Source organism: Olea europaea, unplaced genomic scaffold (genome assembly GCF_002742605.1).
Source record: "Olea europaea var. sylvestris unplaced genomic scaffold, O_europaea_v1 scaffold20291, whole genome shotgun sequence".
NCBI classification, from domain to species: domain Eukaryota; kingdom Viridiplantae; phylum Streptophyta; class Magnoliopsida; order Lamiales; family Oleaceae; genus Olea; species Olea europaea.
In genome coordinates, this window is record NW_019238190.1 from 1 (window position 1) to 1,941 (window position 1,941).

Below are 1,941 nucleotides of genomic sequence, written 5' to 3' on the forward strand. Positions count from 1 at the left end.
ACCTGACCATCGGTTCATGGAGTTATTCTGGAGTTCCATGATGTCTCTTTGTATGCAAATCTTACCTCATTAGATTTTCCTATTTAAACTGAACTAATGTTCTTTTGGCCTTAATTCTTATGAACAAAATTTTGGATGTAGATTTTCCCTTTTCATTCCATTCACTTACCTTCTTCATCATACACCATTGTGATGCTCATAGAAATGCTGAGGATGGAGAAAGAAAAGTTAAAACTGAGGCTAAAGATGCTCTGAAGAAAGTCAAAGCTGACAGGAACAGAGGGCGGATTCTTTTGAAGAACCAAGCTGATGAATCTGTTTTAGGAGACTCCAAAGCAGTAGTTTCTAGTTTGAGCGCTGTCTCTGAAGATAACGAACCGAGATCTACAAAGGAAAATGGTAAGGTAGATATAATGTCTATAGTTCAGGGAACAAATCGTAAATCTTTGAATCGGCTTGCTCATAAACATTCATCTAGCACACTTTCCAAAGAAAGTGAAAATACCTCTGGTTTGAGGCTCAAAAAGATCATGAGGAGAGGTGGTGAGGACAAGGATTCATCTGTTCAAGTTCAAGAGCTTAGAAAAGAAATCAGAGAAGCTGTTCGTAACAGATCCTCGAAAGAGGTTGGGCAAAACCTTTTTGATCCGAAACTTCTGGCAGCTTTTAGGACTGCTTTGGCAGGATCAGCGACTGAAACTGAAAGTAAGAAGCTGCCTCTGGATCTGAAGGCAAAGAAGTCACAGTTGCAGAAGGGAAAAATACGTGAAAGTCTAACGAGAAAAATATATGGGATCAACGGAAGGCGAAGAAAAGCATGGACCCGGGATTGTGAAGTTGAATTTTGGAAACATCGCTGCTTGAAAACAACAAAATCTGAAAAAATTGAGACCTTGAAGTCAGTTCTTGGCCTGATAAGAAATGGATCTGATTACACAGAGAAACTTCCTGAGAATGATGGCGAGAGAAGTGGTTCTATTCTTTCAAGATTGTATTTAGCAGATGCATCTGTTATGCCACGGAAGTGTGACATTGAGCCTATGTCATCCCTCAAATCCATTGCAGCACCTGCACTGGAAAAAGAAGATGGTTCAACTAAAAAATCATCAACTTCATCTACCAGCGTCCACTCTTGCACAAATCCACCAAAGAATGATATTTTAATGCAGGGTAAAATTCCTACATTAGATACTAAAGGTACAAGAAGGAGTGCTATGGGCACTAAGGATGGAACTGCTTCTGGTAAAGTACATCAAAATAAATGCTCTGAAGGATCATCCAAGTCTACATTAGGTGGCATGAAGGTACCTTCTGAGAAGGAAGAGGGTAAATCTGACAACACGAAGTGCGATAAAAGGAAATGGGCTTTGGAAGTTCTGGCCAGAAAAACAGCAGTCTTAAGCAAAAATGCAGCACAAGCGAACAAAGAGGACAATTCCATTCTCAAAGGGAATTATCCTTTACTGGTATGTGGTAATTTTTATTTCTCCTAAAGCCATTTTTCTTTTGTCCTGTAATTCTGCTACTGAAATCAGTGCCTTTGATCTGATCATTTGAGCAGGCTCAATTGCCGAAAGATATGTGGCCAGTTTTTGCACCCAGTCGTCACAATAAAATTCCCGTGTCAATTAGGCAGGTGAAGTATTTATCTGTTATCATGTCTCAGCAACATTCTGTTTCAACCCGCCTAGAATAATATATCGTGAAAGGTGTGTCCTCCTGGATCGGAAAAGTAATTTGATGGAAAAATAGGCAGTGAAAGGAGAGAAAATAATAGAGGGAAATTGATGCAGCACCAACTCGAGCAATTAATTGAATGTTAGTACATTTCCCAATGGGAAAGGGGGAATTGAAGGAAAGAATGGGGAAAGAAGAAGATTCCACCGTAGAAGAAGAAAATAGGAAGAGAGAACAAGAACGGAGAAGGGGGGGGGGGGGGTT

The 1,941-nt window shown here is 40.0% G+C and overlaps 1 protein-coding gene across 1 annotated transcript; it reads left to right on the plus strand.

Annotated features, from left to right (window-relative positions):
• The first annotated feature begins 104 nt into the window (after nt 1-104).
• On the plus strand, nt 105-1,865 carry LOC111379740 (uncharacterized protein At4g10930-like). Its single transcript, XM_023003179.1, has 2 exons — nt 105-1,466; nt 1,562-1,865. Exons 1-2 carry the CDS (start codon nt 120-122, stop codon nt 1,694-1,696), a joined length of 1,482 nt encoding a protein of 493 aa, XP_022858947.1. The 5' UTR covers nt 105-119; the 3' UTR covers nt 1,697-1,865.
• The last annotated feature ends 76 nt before the right edge of the window (nt 1,866-1,941 follow it).